The sequence below is a fragment of the Phoenix dactylifera genome, chromosome 1 (assembly GCF_009389715.1).
Source record: "Phoenix dactylifera cultivar Barhee BC4 chromosome 1, palm_55x_up_171113_PBpolish2nd_filt_p, whole genome shotgun sequence".
NCBI lineage: Eukaryota > Viridiplantae > Streptophyta > Magnoliopsida > Arecales > Arecaceae > Phoenix > Phoenix dactylifera.
In genome coordinates, this window is record NC_052392.1 from 1,628,382 (window position 1) to 1,648,493 (window position 20,112).

Below are 20,112 nucleotides of genomic sequence, written 5' to 3' on the forward strand. Positions count from 1 at the left end.
TAACGTTGGATTGGAGAATAGTTGGGAAATGGAGTAGTTAGCATGACAGTGCAACTTATTAAGTATAGAGATCAACTCGATTTCCTGTTTCCCTGCCAAGTTCTCATTTGCCGCTACCTACCTAATTAAAATGGATTTCAGGACAAACTCGTTATAAAATACTAAAGCAACAGTGAAGAAGAGAGATGGCAATTGATGTGTTTGGGAGCAGTAGCTTCCTTATTTCTCCATTGATGGACTCTAGGAATACCACTGTAAAGATCTGAATTCGGGCGCCCAAAGAACTGAAGTCGGCAATGGATGCCGACTTCAGTTTACTCTTCGTGGTCTCCCCACGAAGACCACGCCGGCCGAACGGCCGGCGGGATCTCCGCACCACCCCCCCCCCCCCCCCCCCCCCCCCTTTTTCCCTCTTTCCCTCTCTCCCTCTCTCTCTCTCTCTCTCTCCCTCTCTTTCTCTTCTCTGAGAGCCCCATTCCTTCCTCTTCTTTTTCCCCTCTTTTGAGAAGACCGCCGGAGCCCCGTCACCGCCGGAGCCGCCAACGTCGCCGGGGATCCGCTCGTCGACGACCGGAGGTGAGAAAGACAATCCATTCATTATTTTTATGGATCTAAGGGGGAGAAAAATGAGGGAGGGCAACCGGTTTTCATCCCCTGTTTTGGAAAAGTTTTTTTGATGGGATTCGGCCGGCCGACGGTGGCCGGCCGGGGTCAATCCGGCCGAGATGAGTTCGGCCGGAGGTGGCGAACGGGGGCCGAGCTTCCCAGCCTCGATCTCCCTCTCTTTCTTCCCTTTCTTCTTCTCCTTCTTCTCTTCTTCTTCCCGTCCGGCGCCGCTCGTGAAGGTGGGATGGCCGACGGCGGCTGGCCGAGCGCCGCCGCCGAGGGCCACGGTCGGCCGCCGAGGGCCGACCGGAACCACCAGCCACCCCCCCCCCCCCCCCCCCCTTCTTCCTTTTCCTTTCTTCTTCTTCTTCTTCTTCTTCTTCTTCTCTTCCTTCTTCTTCATTCGGCCTGGGTGTTTTTCCTTGCTTTGAAATCCGTGCCTCACTTGTGAACCAGACCTTGAACTGGGTTTAGACTGTGAACCGGTTCCACCTACTCCGTGAATTGGGTTTGATCTGGGTTTGAGTGAATGGGTTTTGGTTATGGTCTGAATCTGAGTCAGAAACTTGGGTTAATCTGATTTGAATGTAGTCTGGTTTGGGTTGGGCTAGGGACCTGTTTTTGGGCTGAGTTGGGCCTGATTGAATCTGTGGGCTGGTTTGGTTTGGGCCCGAGATCTGATCTGGGTCTGTAATCTGGTTTGGTTCAGTTGGGCCTAATCTGTTTTGGGCCACAATTGACTTGGGTTTAAAGGATTCTGATTTTCGGGTCTATGTTTGATCTTAGGGGCCCATTCTTGGATCTATGAACTTAGGAGTTTAAGGGTTTGAAAATTATTTAAATTATGTTTCTTAGTTAATTAAATAAATAATGTTTATGTTTTAATCAGGAGTTCGTGATATCTGTGGCAGGGATTTTTAAGCGAGCCCAGGTAGGTGACCTATTGCTTTAAAGTAGAATTTTAACATGTATCTTGCATATGTTGATTTATTGATTTATTATTGGCATTATTGTTAGATTTAAAATTAAATATTTAAATTTCATAAATTGTTATATGCTTTACTGATGGGAGTATGATTATGACTTTAATTTGGAAAGTTGATTTATTGATTTTTAAAATCCGCGTGACTATAGTCTAGGCCCCGCCAATGGGATGATACGTTGGCCCTGTCGACTTGTACTGAGGAACTAGTTCCGACACCGCGACCACCGGTGATAGAATAGTGGCGGCACAGGGGTGCGTTTTGCTCTTCGGAGCGGCTCGGTGGAGCGTGAGTTTGGCACCAGGGGGTGCGGCACAGTGGTGCGTTGGCTCAGTGGAGCGGCTCTTCGGAGAGTTGTATTGGCACTTCGGTGTAACCATGCCACTGGGTGATGTGGCCGTAGTCATGCGGTTGAGTTATTTTGAGTCTCGGATCGGATTTACGGATTATCGTGTGGATTTTTGGATTCATGAGTTTAGTTGCTTTTTATATGCATCACGACATGTTATATGACGACTTTATTGCATGATGTTGCCTACTGAGCTGTTAGCTCACTCCTATTATTTACATTTTTGCAGGTGATGACATATGATTGTAGGGATTACGGGATGGAGTGATCATGATTTAGTTAGCTAGTAGATATGGATTTTCTTTTGTCTTATGTATATATGTGGACATTTGATATGAAAACTGGAATTCATCTTTAAATAGTAATTGATGGTTGATCTGATCTATCTGCCTTGCGTGCCTGCGGGGTCCGCCCTGCAGGTGCGCGGCGTCTGCTCGCGCCCCGGGCCCCGGGTTCGGGGCGTGACAGATTTATTGGTATCAGAGCATAGGTTAAAGATCACTAGGGACATTAAAACAGAATCATATTAAATATAATAAATAATAATAATAATAATAATATAATTAAAAAAAACTTAGGAATATAGGGACAGATGTGAAGAAATGAGAGTGGGGTAGAAAATCTTATGGGTGGGTGGATCTAACACTAATGATGTGTTATTCGGAAAAAAAAAAAAAACAAAAAAAAACTTAGGAATATAGGGACACATGTGGGGCTCGTTTGGTTCGCGAGAAGTATTTTCTCTCCTAGGAATATGATTCCTGGGAATCAGATTCCTAGAAAGGGGATACCTAGGAAAGTACTTTGGCATGTTTGGTTAACCATGGGAAAGTGACAAATTTCCAAAGTGCTTATGTTTGGTTGACCATCCACTTTCCTAGGAAAGTTAAGTATAATTCCTATTATGCCCTTAATAAAAATTAGGTCTTTAATGCCTCTTTAATGCTGAAGGGTCTTTTTGGGAAAAAATAAAAAAGGAGTGATTCCCACCTCATGGGAAAGTAACTTTCCCATGTTTCTCATGAGAAAGACTTTCCCATGAAATGTGGGAATCATATTCCCATAGGAATACAACTTTCCCATCTTTCTCCTTTGAAAACTCCAACCAAACAAGAGGCATTTCATTACTTTCCCGTTGACCACACTTTTCCTCCTCCTTTTCCTGCGAACCAAACGAGCCCGTGAAGAAATGAGAGTGGGGTAGAAAATTTTATGGGTGGGTGGATCCAACACTAATGATGTGTTATTCGGAAAAAAAAAAAAAACTTAAGAATATAGGGACACATGTGAAGAAATGATAGTGGGGTAGAAAATTTTACAGTGGATGGATCTAACCCTGATGTTGTGTTATTTGTGTATGTATCAGCATGCCGCCCCGCCGTGCACGTGTGGCACCTCGCCGCCTGATCGAGACTATCGGGAGTGATCCAGCCACTTCTCATCCGACTGAGAGAGTCCAGGAGGACAAGACTGATTAGACAGTACTGGATGGACCAGATCATGGTCAGGAGAGCAGGGTGGGAGGACCGACCCAGGTGATGGAGCTGATCAGAGAGGTTGTTGGGTTAGTTCGGCAGCAGAGGGGACCACAGCAGCTATTTCCCTCTGCTAGTTCTTCAGATCAGGAGAGAAGTATAGCAGAGTTCAGGAAGTTGGCTCCTCCGGCCTTCAAGGGAACTACCGATCCCCAAGAGGCCGAATGTTGGATAGATGAGATGGAGAAGGCCTTCAGGGCCATGGGTTGTACTGAGGAGGAAAAGATCAGATTTGCCACCTATATGCTTCAGGACCGGGCTCATCATTGGTGGGAGTCTGTGGAGAGGACCATGATGCAGGATGCAGGATCAGTGACCTGGCCGGGATTCCGCATGGCCTTCTACTCCAAGTATTTCCCTTCCAGTCGTATCAGGGAGCTGGAGAGGGAGTTTCTGAGCCTCTCTCAGGGGAGTATGACTATGGAGGACTATGAGGCCGAGTTTGATCGGTTGTCCTGTTTTGCACCATCTCTTGTCCAAGATCCTAAATCTAGGATGAGTAGATTTGAGGAAGGACTGAGGCCTCGCCTGCGTCAGGGTTTAGCTGCTGTTCACTCGACTGATTATGATGACCTAGTTGACAGAGCTAAAAATATGGAGATCATCTGGAAGGAGACACAGGATGCTCAGAAAGGGAAGTCGAAGAGGACCAGGGACTTTGATTCTGACGGTGAGCGGCATCTGCACCGACCTATGCAGTTCCGTCCAGGAGCAGGGCAGCGAGTTCCATATGGGAGGACTGCACCGGATCGCAGGGGGATATCAGGAGTGTGCTTCAGGTGTGGCCAGACTGGACATAGAGCTGTTGAGTGTCTTCAGACACGGCCTGGTATTGGAGCATGTTTCAGGTGTGGTCAGCAGGGCCACCGGATAGCTGAGTGCCCTCAGACTCAGACTGTTTCTGGAGTTTGTTTCGGGTGTGGTCAGCCGGGTCACAGGATTTTCAGTTGTCCTCGTACTAGACCTGCGCAGAGGCCACCGAGTTCTGTAGCTCCTCAACGACAGACTTCCTTCACTCTAGTACAGGCTACCCAGTCAGCTGTCCCCAGGCAGCAAAGGGGAGGAGGATCTCGTACCCAGGGACGAGTTTATGCGCTGACTCAGCAGGATGCTCAGGCATCCAACACTGTAGTGACAGGTACACTGTTGGTATCTTCCACTTATGCTTATGTGTTATTTGATTCTGGTGCTACGCATTCTTTTATCTCATCTTCATATGTGCATAAGTGCGATTTACACTACTCTTCCTTAGAGAGGGAATTATGCATTAGTACTCCAGCTGGGGGTACGATGACAGTTAGTCAGATCTGCATTTCCTGCCCAGTACTAGTTGAGGGTAGAGATTTGAGAGCTAATTTGATTGTTATGAATCTGCATGATTTTGATGTAATCTTGGGTATGGATTAGTTGGCTGCATACCACGCTACTATAGACTATTTTCTAAAGAGGGTGACCTTCCGGATCCCGGGTATTGATGAGTTCAGTTTTATGGGTGATGACTGGGGTGTCTCTTCTCAGGTAGTGTCTGCTATGCAGGGCATAAGATCTCTTAGAAAGGAGTTTTCCATTTTCATGGCCGCAATTGCAGATTCTGAACAATCTGAACAGAGAATTGAAGATATACCAGTAGTCAGTGAGTACCCTGATGTCTTTCCTGATGATCTGCCTGGCTTACCTTCTGATAGAGATGTCGAGTTTGCTATTGATATAATCCCTGGTATTGCACCTTTGTCTAAAGCTCTTTATAGAATGGCCCCTGCTGAACTAAAGGAGCTGAAGGACCAATTACAGGAGCTATTGGATCTGGGTTTCATTCGACCTAGTGTCTCTCCTTGGGGTGCCCCAGTATTATTTGTAAGGAAGAAAGATGGTAGCATGAGACTGTGTATTGATTACCGGGAAATCAATAAGGTGACTATTAAGAATAGGTACCCTCTACCCCGGATCGATGATTTATTTGACCAGCTTCAGGGTGCTCAGGTATTTTCCAAAATTGATCTTCGATCTGGATATCATCAGCTGAAGATAAAGGAGTCTGACATAGCCAAGACTGCCTTCCGTACCAGATATGGACACTATGAGTTTCTTGTGATGCCTTTTGGTTTGACTAATGCACCAGCAGCATTTATGGACCTGATGAACAGAGTGTTTAAGCCTTTTCTGGATAAATTTGTGATAGTATTTATTGATGATATTCTGATATATTCAAGGAGTCTGGCAGAGCATGAGCATCACTTGAAGATTGTTTTGGAGACTCTGAGGCAGAATCAGTTGTATGGTAAATTAAAGAAATGTGAATTTTGGTTGGACAGGGTGATGTTTTTGGGGCATGTTATCTCTAAGGAAGGAATTATGGTTGACCCAAAGAAGATTGAAGCTGTGGTTGATTGGAGCAGACCGAGTAATGTGTCTGAGATTCGCAGCTTCCTTGGACTAGCCGGTTATTACAGAAGGTTTGTGGAGGGCTTCTCTAGTATTGCCGGACCCCTGACTCGACCCACTCGCAAAGGAATGAAGTTTGAATGGTCGGATCAGTGCGAGAAGAGCTTCAAGGAATTGAAACACCGTCTAGTATCAGCACCTATTCTGACCCTACCAGTTACCGGTACTGATATTACCATTTACAGTGATGCTTCCAAAAAGGGTTTGGGTTGTGTGTTAATGCAAAATGGGAAGGTTATTGCTTATGCCTCCCGACAGCTTAAGCCCTATGAAGAGAATTATCCCACTCATGATCTTGAGCTTGCAGCTGTGGTTTTTGCCTTAAAGATCTGGAGACATTATCTGTATGGAGAGACATGCCAGGTATTCACTGATCATAAAAGTTTGAAATATCTCTTCACTTAGAGGGAGCTGAACATGAGATAGAGAAGGTGGCTGGAATTACTGAAGGATTATGATTTATCTATACATTATCACCCTGGGAAGGCAAATGTGGTAGCAGATGCTCTAAGTAGAAAATCTTCAAGAAATGTTGCAGCCTTGATTACTACTCAGAGAAATATCCTGGAGGATCTGAGGAGGGCAGAAATAGAGGTATATCTGCAGGATGCTACCCTGAAGTTGGCAAACTTGCGAGTTCAGCCTACACTCATTGACAGAATTAAGGCAGCGCAAGTGGATGACTCTCGGCTCCAGAAGATCAAGAAAGATGTTGAGTCTGGATCTCAGCCTGATTTTCATATACATGAGGATGGCTCATTGAGGTACATTGGCAGAGTTTGTGTTCCAGATGATCCTAGTCTGAAGAAGGAAATTATGGAGGAGGCTCACAGTACGGGATATACAGTGCATCCGGGTAGTACAAAAATGTATAGGGATCTGAAAGTTGTGTTCTGGTGGAACAATATGAAGAGAGAGATTGCCCAGTTTGTATCTCAATGCTTAACTTGTCAGCAAGTTAAGATTGAGCATCAAAGACCAGCTGGTATGCTTCAGCCCCTGCCGATCCCAGAGTGGAAGTGAGAGCATATTACTATGAATTTTGTATCAGGGTTACCTCGTACCCTTAGAGGTAATGATTCGGTCTGGGTGATTGTAGACAGATTGACCAAATCAGCACATTTCCTAGCATTTAAGACTGGGATGACACTAGAGAGATTTGCAGAGTTGTACATTGAGCAGATCGTGCGGCTGCATGGAGTTCCAGTATCTATAGTGTCTGACAGAGACTCCCATTTTGTGGCTCATTTCTGGGGCAGCTTGCACAAAGCTTTGGGAACCACTCTTAGCTTCAGTACAGCTTTTCATCCACACACAGATGGGCAGTCCGAGAGGACCATTCAGATTCTAGAGGATATGCTGAGAGCCTGTTCTATTGATATGAAGGGTTCTTGGGATCATCATTTGTCGTTGGTAGAGTTTGCTTATAACAATAGCTACCAGGCAAGTATTCAGATGGCTCCTTATGAGGCGTTGTATGGTAGGAAGTGTAGATCACCTATCTGTTGGGATGATGTAGGGGAGAGAAAAATTCTGGGTCCAGAGATTATTCAGCAGACAGTGGAGAAGGTTCAGCTGATCAGAGAGCGACTTCGGACAGCTCAAAGCAGACAAAAGAGTTATGCTGATATTAGGAGGCGGGATCTGGAATTCCAAATCGGAGATCATGTTTTTCTCAGAGTGTCCCCTTCTAAAGGGGTGATGCGATTTGGAGTTCGGGGTAAGCTCAGCCCGAGATATGTGGGACCATTCGAGATTCTCGAGAGAGTTGGAGCTGTTGCTTATAAGCTGGCACTTCCACCTGCCTTATCGGGGGTTCATTCTGTTTTTCATGTCTCTATGTTGAGGAGGTATATTGCTGATTCCAGTCATGTGATTGAAGTGGCACCTTTGCAGCTCCGCGCAGATCTTTCGTATGTTGAGCAGCCTATCCATATAGTGGATAGGAAGGACCAAGTTTTGAGGAGGCGCACGATTCCTTATGTAAAGGTGCAGTGGAGCAATCATAGTGAGAGAGAAGCTACTTAGGAGCTGGAGGAGGAGATGAGAGAGAAGTTTCCTGCCTTGTTCTCGGATTGAGGTATGTTTTAATTTCGAGGACGAAATTTTTTTTTTAGTTGATTAGAGTGTAAAGATCTGAATTTGGGCCCGTTATTGGGCCCAAAGAACTGAAGTCGGCAATGGATGCCGACTTCAGTTTACTCTTCGTGGTCTCCCCACGAAGACCACGCCGGCCGAACGGCCAGCGGGATCTCCGCACCACCCCCCCCCTCTTCCCTCTTTCCCTCTCTCCCTCTCTCTCTCTCTCCCTCTCTCTCTTTCTCTTCTCTGAGAGCCCCATTCCTTCCTCTTCTTTTTCCCCTCTTTTGAGAAGACCGCCGGAGCCGCCAACGTCGCCGGGGATCCGCTCGTCGACGACCGGAGGTGAGAAAGACAATCCATTCATTATTTTTATGGATCTAAGGGGGAGAGAAATGAGGGAGGGCAACCGGTTTTCATCCCCTGTTTTGGAAAAGTTTTTTTGATGGGATTCGGCCGGCCGACGGTGGCCGGCCGGGGTCAATCCGGCCGAGATGAGTTCGGCTGGAGGTGGCGAACGGGGGCCGAGCTTCCCAGCCTCGATCTCCCTCTCTTTCTTCCCTTTCTTCTTCTCCTTCTTCTCTTCTTCTTCCCGTCCGGCGCCGCTCGTGAAGGTGGGATGGCCGACGGCGGCTGGCCGAGCGCCGCCGCCGAGGGCCACGGTCGGCCGCCGAGGGCCGACCGGAACCACCAGCCACCCCCCCCCCCTTCTTCCTTTTCCTTTCTTCTTCTTCTTCTTCTTCTTCTTCTTCTCTTCCTTCTTCTTCATTCGGCCTGGGTGTTTTTCCTTGCTTTGAAATCCGTGCCTCACTTGTGAACCAGACCTTGAACTGGGTTTAGACTGTGAACCGGTTCCACCTACTCCGTGAATTGGGTTTGATCTGGGTTTGAGTGAATGGGTTTTGGTTATGGTCTGAATCTGAGTCAGAAACTTGGGTTAATCTGATTTGAATGTAGTCTGGTTTGGGTTGGGCTAGGGACCTGTTTTTGGGCTGAGTTGGGCCTGATTGAATCTGTGGGCTGGTTTGGTTTGGGCCCGAGATCTGATCTGGGTCTGTAATCTGGTTTGGTTCAGTTGGGCCTAATCTGTTTTGGGCCACAATTGACTTGGGTTTAAAGGATTCTGATTTTCGGGTCTATGTTTGATCTTAGGGGCCCATTCTTGGATCTATGAACTTAGGAGTTTAAGGGTTTGAAAATTATTTAAATTATGTTTCTTAGTTAATTAAATAAATAATGTTTATGTTTTAATCAGGAGTTCGTGATATCTGTGGCAGGGATTTTTAAGCGAGCCCAGGTAGGTGACCTATTGCTTTAAAGTAGAATTTTAACATGTATCTTGCATATGTTGATTTATTGATTTATTATTGGCATTATTGTTAGATTTAAAATTAAATATTTAAATTTCATAAATTGTTATATGCTTTACTGATGGGAGTATGATTATGACTTTAATTTGGAAAGTTGATTTATTGATTTTTAAAATCCGCGTGACTATAGTCTAGGCCCCGCCAATGGGATGATACGTTGGCCCTGTCGACTTGTACTGAGGAACTAGTTCCGACACCGCGACCACCGGTGATAGAATAGTGGCGGCACAGGGGTGCGTTTTGCTCTTCGGAGCGGCTCGGTGGAGCGTGAGTTTGGCACCAGGGGGTGCGGCACAGTGGTGCGTTGGCTCAGTGGAGCGGCTCTTCGGAGAGTTGTATTGGCACTTCGGTGTAACCATGCCACTGGGTGATGTGGCCGTAGTCATGCGGTTGAGTTATTTTGAGTCTCGGATCGGATTTACAGATTATCGTGTGGATTTTTGGATTCATGAGTTTAGTTGCTTTTTATATGCATCACGACATGTTATATGACGACTTTATTGCATGATGTTGCCTACTGAGCTGTTAGCTCACTCCTATTATTTACATTTTTGCAGGTGATGACATATGATTGTAGGGATTACGGGATGGAGTGATCATGATTTAGTTAGCTAGTAGATATGGATTTTCTTTTGTCTTATGTATATATGTGGACATTTGATATGAAAACTGGAATTCATCTTTAAATAGTAATTGATGGTTGATCTGATCTATCTGCCTTGCGTGCCTGAGGGGTCCGCCCTGCAGGTACGTGGCGTCTGCTCGCGCCCCGGGCCTCGGGTTCGGGGCGTGACAACCACATTGCTTGGAAATAAGCGATGCATCGAAAACTTCTGCAAACTTGTTTAGAGGTGAATTGGAAACAGTTTCTCCCAAAGAGAACGAAATGGAAAAATAAAACTCTACTGTCTATTGCAAGATTGACATCATCCGTGCATGCTGCAACATTAGAAACAAGCATTTCTTCCATGAAAACTTGATTCCAGCAATTTGGTGTACTTCTCGGACTGTAGATTGCGTGGTGCGAGAAGCAGCACCCAATGAAACAGGAGATAAGAGCAAGATCACTAATCCAAATGGCATTCAGCATGGCAACTGCATCAGCTTCAGTTTCTAAATCAGACTCTGCGACATAAATGCAGACAGGAGGACAAAACAAAAATCATCAAACCATAAGGAACGATTAACAAGCTTCCAGGATTAAATAGTTTTTACCACAGGCTCTTAGTGAAATAGAAAGTTTACAAGCACGGTTAAGTGGGTAGAGGAGCGTCTAAAGTATGCCCTGAAAAATAGTACATCGATGAACTCCATAGTGTGAGAAGTGAACCCTAGGTGGCGGTCCTTACACCCGAGCCCACTTGCCTTTGTTCTTCGGTGCTGAAGCAAGTTCGACGGAGATGATGAAAGCCGACTTGCTGGCTTCCCTCAGGTAGCGGACATCTCCATTCATGAGCCTCAGCAGTTTCCTACAGACGAGAAGGCTAAGGCCCTCCTCTGATGGGTCATCATCATTTCCAAACATTTGAGAAAGCAATTCCTCTGGTACTCCGCTGCCTGTATGTATTATCCTGCATCAAAGCAAGGGAAATTATGGATAAGAACCTAAGTCTAATATCAAAATAGCAGAGCAGATATGACCATTAGACTGGTAAGCATTCTGCGAATCGTACTGCAGTCTCTCTGTAATACTGAATTGTAGGTAACAGAAGACAACTGAACTTACAGAGCATCTAGACAGTATATAAGCAAGAAATCCACGCTTAGAGAAGTACAACACAAGGTTACAATCAAAATCCATACAAGTCGATGTGAAAACATGACCATCCAGTGGGCATACATTATGTCGGAGCAATGCCTGTGGGTGCCCAAAAGTGAATTGTATAAAGGTGCCCCACTTGAAAAAAAGGATTGAGATTTTATTTGGTGGATGACGTGATGCAGCATTTTCATGCGATTCAGTAACTTTAATTTTCTAAAGCTTTACTTTCATATACTATTACTAACAAGGCATGTACGAAGAAAAATCACAGCAATTGAATGGCAGCTGAAAGATATGGTCAATTTCGAGCACCCAACCAATAAAACAGAAAGATCACAGGCACGGAGCCATGTGAAAGAGAAAATATACGCAAGCAAACGAAAAGGGAGCCTTGAGGAGACGCAAACCAGCCTTGAGATGAAACATCTACTCAATCTACAATTGCATCAACATGAAAAAAGAACACCTGCAGTCAAATTCTCTTCTTGGTAAGGCAAGCTGCTTAATGGTTAAACAGCCACCTCAAACAAATAAGTCAGAGCCGAAGTAAAAAGGATGATACACTATGGATAAGAAGTAGCTTGGCTATTCTATGAAATTTGTCCAAAAGTTACATACAAGGACTCTCTCCACATGAAAGGTCCTCCAAATCCTAGGCCTCACCAACTTGAAACTGCAATCCAGTCTCTGGAGCTTAACTACTTTGCTTGTCTCTTCTCAAAAACCAAATTCCACTAACCTCAACAGACCACTAAAAACTCAAGACCCACCACTGAAAACCACATCGTACTGTGTGCCTTTTCCCAAAGTCTTTGTCACCCATACCATTTCAGAGCTCCAACAAGAACCCTACAAAACCTAAACCTCCTATTGCAAATAAATTGGAGCTTTAGTCAGCCTCATCTCCCTAAAGAAATCCTGTATCATCTTCTCCAGCTCTTCCAACCATCATTTGGGGACATAGATGAAGCTATGTCATGTCATGCATACCAGTTAATAATATACATGTCATGCATCTATGTTGCCTTTGATGGAGCAAAACTTTACAAACTCAAAGGTGAAAAATCAATGTAAAAAATGTCTATAGTAAATGGAATTTATACCATATGAAAAGATCAAAATAAATATGGACGAATTTTAAAGAGATGCATGTTATACCATACGGAAATAATCAACATGGTAGCAACTGTAAAAAATCCATAGATGTCGCCTAGCAATGGGCAGAGTAGGAGAGCGCATGTGCAGGACAACGAGACTCAACTGAAGTAGAGGAAAGAAATATCCAGCTTGACCAAAACATAAACTGGCAAAATACCAAATAGCATACAAATTGGACAACTGAAACCAGCAACAAAGGGAGGTAGCGACTGAAAGATTAGTTTCATTTCGTCTAAGACCATTTAACTGCACCACATATGATCACACGAAATAAAGTAGGACTATGATGGATTTTTTGAACATTTATATAAAAGGAAAATACCATTTTGATGCAAAAAAATACCCTTTTAATGCAATGGCATGCTATAGATGTTAACCAAGATTTGCTTAATGCAAGTGAAGATACGTGGGGAGATCATGGTGTTCTACCTGGTGATGGACCAGATAATCCTTCATACAGCTGCATAATAATTTACACATAGATAACATTTTGTCACCATGTCTTCATTATTTTATTCAAGCAAGCCAAACCACAACTATTATATATTGGTCTAAGACTTACCCCTCCATCAAGATGGCAGCCACTCAATACATACCCATGCACAACCCTCCCAAACAGAACCGCTCGTTAATGACTGAATAAGATAGATCCTTCTTTTCAATGGGTGGTCAGTATGGTGACCATACTGAGAGTCACTGGTATTCATCAAAGTTCCACAATGATATTTCTCTGCAAAGGATGCTTAAGACAGTTTCCTTACAAACCCTCCTGCATGAAATGCATATGATCTCGGAAGATATTATTAAATTTCTTCCATTTTTTTTTATATCCAATGTTTTTCTTAGGTCAACCAGAGGAGACAAGTAGGAAAATAGCTATCCAGATTTTCCAGTTTAGAAAGAATATTTGAGGCAAAACCCAAAGATGAAAATAATATTCTGGAAAATAAATGTTATTCGAGGATAAAATGAATTTATCTCTATAGAATTACAAAAAATTTCTTCAAAGTCATACTTCTCGTAACTTCAGGAAATAACTTACAACCTAGGCTATTAATCTCTCCACATTCCATATGAGTTTTTTAGTGGAGTTATCATATTTTCTACCATCTAACATACTTTAACAGTACAAAACTAGTATAGAAGCTGACAAATGTAAATCTCTGTAGGTATATAGAAGCCACTCTGACCATAATGCTTCAGGACTACGGCATCTACTTCAGTAACATGCATCAACCACACTAGCTCTTCCACTTAGGCTTATGTGCCCCTTAAATTTCAATACAGTTTTGCACCCCCACTGACACCCCCCCACCAGAAAACCGAGCCAGAAAAATTCAGCCTTGTTTTCCTTCTCTACATTGTACCATAAGCAATGCTTTGACATTTATGTTTGAGGGAGTACTAGAATAAGCTGCAAAGACTGTACAAATATGAAGATAGGCTCTGTTCCTTGCTTAAAAAGCACTAAGATACATTAAATAGCTTTTTGTTTACCTGCACACATATAACAAGTATATAAAAAATGTTTAGCTGAGGAAATGCATCTTGACTTTGTAGATATTACATAGACATCATCCCAAATATATAACACGAAGAAAGGCTCTGATCCTTTATTATAAAATAAGATATATCATGTATTTTCATTTTGCGTGCATACATGATGACAGCATACAGAACATGTATTGGTCGTGAAGCGAATCTTGATTCCGTAGTTTGTATAAGCCACCAGAAAATCATTGCTTATATATTTTGGTAAATAGAACAGACCAACTTGCTGGAGAGAGAAATTCAGCCAAGCTCAAGTAGTTGAGTCAGCATTCAGAGAACAGAGTACAAGAAAAGGCATCAAAGTACTTTTAGATCCTGATTCAATTGTAAGCAAAATACAACCATAATCATAGAATATATACATACATACATATATACATACAGATACGTATGCACGCCTGCCTGAGCTCAAGAATAGGAAGCAACATACATCTGCATGCATACATACAAATATCCTATAGAAAGCAGCACACATCTATATTGTACTAAGAATAGGAGTATAGATTAGATGACAATAATTTCTATGCAGTACCTGAGCTCAAGATGTATGATAGACTTTCTCCCAACTGATCCTTTATCAGACTAGCAGTAATTTCAACATGGTGTGCGTGCGTGCGTGCATGTGTGTGCGAGTGCACGATTGCACGCATGCCTGAGCTCACGAATAGGAAGCAGCACACATCTACGTACGTACATACAAATATCCTATAGAAAGCAGCACACATCCATATTGTACTAAAAATAGGAGTATAGATTAGATGACAATAATTTCTATGCAGTACCTGAGCTCAAGATGTATGAGATGGAGACTTTCTCCCAACTGATCTTTTATCAGACTAGCAGTAATTTCAACATGGCCTCCATTAGGAGAGAAGTTCACAGATACAAGCAAAAAGTCAGCAAGAATTTGTTGAAGCCTAAGATTGTCACCATAAACTACTTCCGTCATGAATCCTTCAGATAAATCACAGATTATCCTAATTCCCTTCCCCTGGCTGGGAATCATGACTTGACTTACAGCACTAACCACGACATCATGCAGAGCAAACTCATCCATTTCCAGATCCAGGCAACTGGAGATAACAAAATGAAGCAAGTAAAAAAAAAAAAAAAAAAAAAAAAAACAGAATGATTAGGAAGAAACTGTGATAAAGAGTTGTGCAGAAAATAGCATTACTCAGACTACAGAAAATTAAATTTTTAGAAAAGGACAAGTAAAAATAACGAGGCATTTTTAGCTAAAAATTAATACCTGTCCATGATGTTCTCTAGGTCCAAGTCATCGAGAATCCTATTAAGCTGATGGTGACACTTTGCTGCAGTACTGAGAACTTGTGTCTGTTGTTCATCCAAATCAGTGCCTTCCAGCATTTTCCTAGAATACTTAATACCTGAAAGAGGATTTCTAATCTCATGTCTTATATATGCCAAAGCCTTCAATCGCTTCATTGCTGTTTGCTCTGATAGTTGCTGCACCTGGAGCGCCTGTTGCAGCTCATGACTGGCGATATGAAGGAAGCAGAAGACTCCAGTGACCACGCCCTCTGTGCCCACCTTCTTGCTCACTGATAATAGGCACTCCACATGCTTACCGTCACGGTTGATAAAACTAAATGGAGTCTTCTCGGTTTCTTGACCCGTCATTGCATTGTTGATTACAACGCTGAGATTTACAAATGCATTTTGGTTCTTCAGACGACAGCAAGCCATGGGACCTCCAAAGACCTCGCCCAAGAGCATCTTATCTATCACTTCATCTCTCTGCCATCCAGACAACTTGGTCATGGCTGCATTCCACTCAGAACACCAGCCAAATTCATCTGCACCAAATATAGGAGGGATCAGGGGGCTGGGGTTCTGGATTATGGCTTTGTAATCTCCTTCAATCTGGGTAAACTTGTCCATCACCATTTTGTGACCAGTCATATCTTGTGCCACAAAACACACCCCAACAACCTGATCATTGATGTCACGGCTGGCACAAGCATTCACGACTAAGATGACAGGACCATCCTCCATGCGAGGGCCATGAGTCTTCATCTGAAATTGCACATTTTGCTCTTCTTTTCCTGATCATAAATGAGAAGACAGCATTACATTAAATACTTTTCCTTCCTGATTACTCGACCTTGTTAGCATGTGGCCACCTAAATGTGAAACTCAAGACCAATGAATGAAGGTGCGGGGTAAAACAATGCATAAAATGAACATGCAGGACCCGTGTGGGGAAAAAAAATGTGCCTCAATATCGAAAACCAAAGCAATTCAAGACTAAAAGACCAAGTGAGAGAAGCATAGGCATACCCTGCAATGCCAAGTAAAGCATCTTCTTGACAGCATCAGTGGAACAGTCTTCGACAAGGGTGAGCAAATCTCTGCCTATGGCTTGGTCGACTGATAGACCAGTCAGTTGAGCAATTTTGAGATTCCACCCATTTACGAGCCCATTGACATCCACTGCTAAGATCGGCACCGTAGCTGTCTCGATCAAACGGACCATTTCATTTGTAACTGCTTGCAGCTCCACCATCCCTTCAAGTTTAAGGTCATGGAGCTGGGAGTCCAGCGTGGCAGCATTTCTGCTCCCACTCTCAGTATCATTGAAAGTTCCTCTAAGTATTAGCTGCAATGAGTGAATCGCATCCATCTCATAGTCATTCCAAGGCAAACCTCTCATCTTGACAACTTCAAGGAAAGCTTTGAATGAGGATCTTGGGTGCATTCGCCTGCCATCATCCTTATCAAAAGGGTCATGCTTTGCACCTCCCCATCTAATTTCAGCAGCAGTATGTGACCTGAACCAGAAAAGGATGTCCTTGGAAGTTATCCTAGCGGCAGCCATTCCGCAAACTATGTCACCAAGAGCTTGAGCACCCGGGTATCCAGCATCATGTAGGCTATCAGTACTTAAGCCAGTAGAATCCATGTGACACTCCGAGAGCCAGTAGGCGATGTCGCGTATCTGGGATTCGGTTGGAGTCACTCCCAGTCGCCAAATCTTATTCTGGTACAGAAGGGCAGCACCATCGCATCTAACCAGGTCCATGACATTGGGAGTCTGAGATATAATGCTCAGAGGAGCAGCTTCTCGAAGCAGCATATCGCACAATAGTGTCTGGGTTCGTAAGATGTTCTTCTCACGCATCTGATTCTCTAACTCGTGCTCCTTGTTGACATGGATGGCAAACACTTGCATCAGAAACTCACAGGCATATCGTAAGGGGAAAGGGACGAACCTCGGGCTCTCATGATGGCAGACCACAAGCCCCCAAAGCCTCTTCCTTTTCTGCTGCTGCTGTCCCGGCTCCGCATCATCATCTGCTTCACCTTCATTCACCACCACTGCCATAACTAGCGAAGCGATGGAATTCATGTTCTCCATGTACTGCAAGTGGCAGCTGTGCGGAGCTCTGAGGGTGGAACCGCAGAAGGTAATATCAAAGGGGAGCTTTTCGTCTTGGTACACCTTCACAGGCTTTGCTCGGCAGTCGCATATCATTCGTACCTTGCTCTTCATGAAAAGAAATCTGGCAGCTTGAGGAATGTCCGTAGCAGGATAATGCAACCCCAGATAAGGTTCGAGGCCTGGCTTTGTGATCTCTGCGAAGACTTCACCATGATCGTCCTCATGGAACTTGTAAGCCATGACCCTGTCATACCCTGTAAGCTCAAAGACCTCTTCTACAACAGTGTGGCATAGCTTCTCCATGCTCCCGCCAGGCAGCGATTGAAGCTTCGATATAGCCTTGGCAGCGAGCTTGTATGATTGGAGAGCCCCGGCAGCAGTCATAGGCACCTCGCTAGGCTTTACCGGTTCGAAATCTACGATCAAACAAGCGGTGACCCTGTGCACAATAGCATAGAAGGGCTTACCAGAGGTTTTGCAGTGGACGAGAATCGGATTCAGCAGAGAAACCTCGGGAAAGCCTAACGCCTTCTGCAGCGCCGCGGTGCTGGGGGAAGTGAAGAGGGTCCTCGCATCGGTGCCGATGCCGAGGGTCGGGTGGTCGCCGACACTCGGCACTGCATGGCTGACCATGGTGAGAATCTCCGGAGCATTCTCGCTGTAGGCAATGACCTTAAAGGTCTTCTCATCAAGAGCTAACAAGCATCCGAAGGGCTGAATTAGCTTCCCTTTCTGGATATGCTGCAGGTAAGCCGTAACCTTCTCGGACCGCTGGTGTTCGGGATCCGATGCTTGGTGTGCACGAACCGACTGCGAGTAATCAAAAGAATCGCCATGTTCTTCGAACTCCGCATCCAGCTTCGCATCCACAGTGGTCTGGGCTATTATCCTCGCACTGTGTCTACTTCTGCTAGAACTGGTGGAAGACTGTGCAGGCCTGGACGAAGACATCTCTGCGACCCTGCTGATAAATCTAGAACACTAGGCCTCCTCTCAACAAGGTGATGTTTTGTGCATAGATAAGAACAGGACGACACGAAATCAAGAAGAAAGACCCTTGTTTCTGGGATGGGAACTCTCCTTGCACTTACTTCCTCTAGGCTTCTAAAACACACAACTCTTCTTCACTGGGATGCACGAGATTCTATCCTATACTGCGTTGGTTGGGGAATGCTCGGAGAGCCCGGCATCAACCAAAAGCAGAGAAGAGAAAATAACAGGTGAGGAACCAGACTTCGCCCGTCACAAATAAGAGGGCGGAGACCAGAAGAGAGTAAAAGACATACACGACACCGATCAAAAGCTCTAATATCTGATGTCTCTAAACTTCAAAGTTTGATAGAGCCAGCCCGGCTTGCAAACCGACTTACTGATCCGATAGATCTTTACTCCGAAAGGAAAACTTCTAAAAAAAAAGAAGAAGAAGAAAAGCACCCTTATAGAAGCAAAAGAGATCCAAAAAATCCAACAATCATAGTTTCAAGAAATGGCCCATCTAATTATCTGACCGCAGGACAGGAGCTACCTTCCGCCAGCGAACTAAATAGCTCCAAATCCCAAATTGAGAGGGATAAGAAAAGAAAAAAAGGCCCTTTCTTCTTAACTCAAAGAAGAGCCCGAGGAAAGAAAAAGAGAATTCAACTCCAACGTTCCAATCCCGATCCCAAACACGGAGCCGACTTCACTCGCATCAATCCCCATCCAAGGCGACATCTTTATAGCTCCAGAAGCAGCTCACCTCTCTGAAACCCATAAATAATTGCAAAACCGACTCTTCTTTCTCTTTCTCTTTATTTTTTTCTCGTTGGCAAAACCTAGGAGGAGGGGAAGGAGAAGAAAAGGAAGCAAGTGGAGTGGGATGTCAAGGGCGAAGCCCCTTGGAAGAGTTGCACAAGCAAAAGCTCTCGGACCAAAACCCCATCTCCCAAACCCCCAAACGACTCACTCACTCACTCGAGAGTAATAAGAAGAGGACGAAGAGGAGAAGCGTCTAGGGACCCCGCATTCGGCCATCACTCGTCGGGGACCGCAACGGCAGTAGGAGGCGGCCTGGAACCCACGAGAGCGCGCGGCCACCTCGACCGCTGTCCCCCGGCCGAATCCACCGCCCCCACAACCCACCAATTCCATCCCAATGAAGTAAGGCAAAATCAAATTTTGGAAACTTAACAGCAAACAAATAAAAAAGATAAAACCTCTACTCTCCCATTACCGACTCAGGTCCGATTTCTCCGTTTTGTTTTTCATTTATTTTTGTCGGCTGGGCGAAGAGGATATCGAAAGAGAGAGAATAATAAACAGCAGAGAGAGAAGGTGATGACCATTCTTCGAACTTGGAGGGCTTTTTTTTTTCCTGGATAATAAGGAGGATGGTAAAAGCAGCCACTTCGGAGTTGGCAGTCGCGTTTTTTTTGTTTTTTACTCCATTAGATATTTAAAATCGAGAAAGATTTGTCCATGACAACTGCAAGTGGATCAAGTCACGCGCACTTTCACCAGAATCCAATCCGCAAACTTGCTTGTGCTTCGACAATTAGTTTTTTTCAGTGAAAGGGAAATATCCAGTTGAAAACAAAACCTAGACTTTCCAATACTCACGTAGACGGGCCTAGACTTTCTAATACTTACATAGAATGGGCTGACTATTATTATTAAGGGGTGAAAGTGACCGGGCGAGCCATCTTTCTACTCCAATCCTATCCAAATATTTTTTTCGGACTTTAAGCCAAACTTAAATTCCAAATTTTTTTTAATAATTCAGATTCAAGCCAGGCCCAATCAATTATTTATTTGCACCAATAATAAATTCTCTAAACCCAATTAAAATTTTATTTTTTATAATATTAATTAAAAAATAAGCTAATTAAAAAT

At 44.2% G+C, this 20,112-nt stretch overlaps 1 protein-coding gene across 2 annotated transcripts; it reads right to left on the minus strand.

Annotated features, from left to right (window-relative positions):
* Positions 1 to 10,526: 10,526 nt before the first annotated feature.
* LOC103695585 (phytochrome A) lies at positions 10,527 to 19,551 on the minus strand. Of its 2 annotated transcripts, none has more exons than XM_008776952.4 (4): positions 16,140 to 19,545; positions 15,088 to 15,904; positions 14,618 to 14,908; positions 10,527 to 10,935 (listed from the first exon to the last, which is right to left on the minus strand). In XM_008776952.4, exons 1-4 carry the CDS (start codon positions 18,190 to 18,192, stop codon positions 10,710 to 10,712), a joined length of 3,387 nt encoding a protein of 1,128 aa, XP_008775174.2. In that variant the 5' UTR covers positions 18,193 to 19,545; the 3' UTR covers positions 10,527 to 10,709. The 2 variants fall into 2 exon arrangements, with proteins under 2 accessions (XP_008775174.2, XP_026656386.2); XM_026800585.2 differs by lacking the exon at positions 10,527 to 10,935 and adding an exon at positions 13,249 to 13,781 and having other exon boundaries at positions 16,140 to 19,551.
* Between the last annotated feature and the right edge of the window lie 561 nt (positions 19,552 to 20,112).